We start from the raw sequence: 1,202 nt of genomic DNA on the forward strand, positions 1-1,202 counted from the left end.
GAGTTTCACTGCGTTACGTAGTCGACGCTCTGCTTGTAGAAGTCGGTCTCCGATATCGGCCTCGATGATGACGATGTCGTCTACCCATTGGAATACCCAGAACGGTTCTGGGTATCCGCTGACGTACGATGCGCCTGTGCGCTGGTAGTGCCTTGTGGCCTTTCCCATGATGGCGAAGAACCCCGGCGACGCAGTCCACCCGAATACCGCCATCCCCGAAACGATGCCGATATGTGAACGTGGGAAGGTCCCCCCAAACGCGGACGAATGATGAGCGTGGACCGGCACGTGATGAAAAGCTTCCGCGATATCTGCTACGAGCGCGTATATGCGGCATCCTGGATACCGAGTGCGGAGTTCCACGATGCGTATGGAAATACATGAGAATTGATCCCAACGGGCGTCTGGTGTCAGGCTCGTGTCCGTAATGTCGTTGACCGAAAGTCCTTGGGGCGCGGATAAGTCGTGGATGATTCTCCCATCTTCGGATAAAGGGACGTCCCTTTTTGGAACTAATGCAAAGGCACTCGAGTGAAACCCCGGCTCCGCTGTCAGAGCGGCCATCGTGGCGATGATACAACGCCCGGCGTAGTAGTCCTTCAGTAATCGATGCGTCACGACAGTGGCCCCCGTAATTGCACTGGGATAGTTGTGTGGGACCGGCCGCACTCCAGCTCTGGCAACCGAGTGACGCCAATGAGGGACCACACCGTGTTCAGCTATACTGCAAAGGAGCTCGAGCTCCTCGTAGGAGGCAAGGTGTTGTCGGAACAATCGAGGTCGTAGGGCCTTGTTAGGGCGGTCATCGCGTGAGGTCTGACCTCGAAACACTCGGAGTGTCCCTTCAATACCCATATGGGGTAGCTGAACGACTGCGGAAAGGAAACGGATATCCTCGAACGGAAGAGTGAGACGATCCCCCGTCGGGTTGCGGAAAATGCGATTCAACGGGAACGATAGACGATGCGTGGACGCCACGGCCTGAAATTTCCGGAACACATCGAGCGGGACACAACGTTTAATGCCTCGAACAACACATTCTCTGCGAATATCGTTGTCAAACGGGGACCGCTCAGTACGGGCCTGTGTGTCCACGGTGGACCGAGAGTCATCACTGAGATGCGATCGATTCGGTACGCCCACGTGGCGTCGGGGATTATCGGAACTGGCCAAGGTGTTCACGGTGGACCGAGAGTATTCAC

At 56.2% G+C, this 1,202-nt stretch overlaps 1 protein-coding gene across 1 annotated transcript; it reads right to left on the reverse strand.

Annotated features, from left to right (window-relative positions):
- Nucleotides 1-80: 80 nt before the first annotated feature.
- Nucleotides 81-564, reverse strand: PITG_13608 (uncharacterized protein; the record flags this gene model as incomplete). The annotated part of the gene is made up of 2 exons (XM_002899759.1): nt 81-107; nt 208-564. 2 exons carry the CDS (start codon nt 562-564, stop codon nt 81-83), a joined length of 384 nt encoding a protein of 127 aa, XP_002899805.1.
- Between the last annotated feature and the right edge of the window lie 638 nt (nt 565-1,202).

This window comes from Phytophthora infestans, genomic scaffold (genome assembly GCF_000142945.1).
Source record: "Phytophthora infestans T30-4 supercont1.29 genomic scaffold, whole genome shotgun sequence".
In the NCBI taxonomy this organism is placed as follows: Eukaryota; Oomycota; class Peronosporomycetes; order Peronosporales; family Peronosporaceae; genus Phytophthora; species Phytophthora infestans.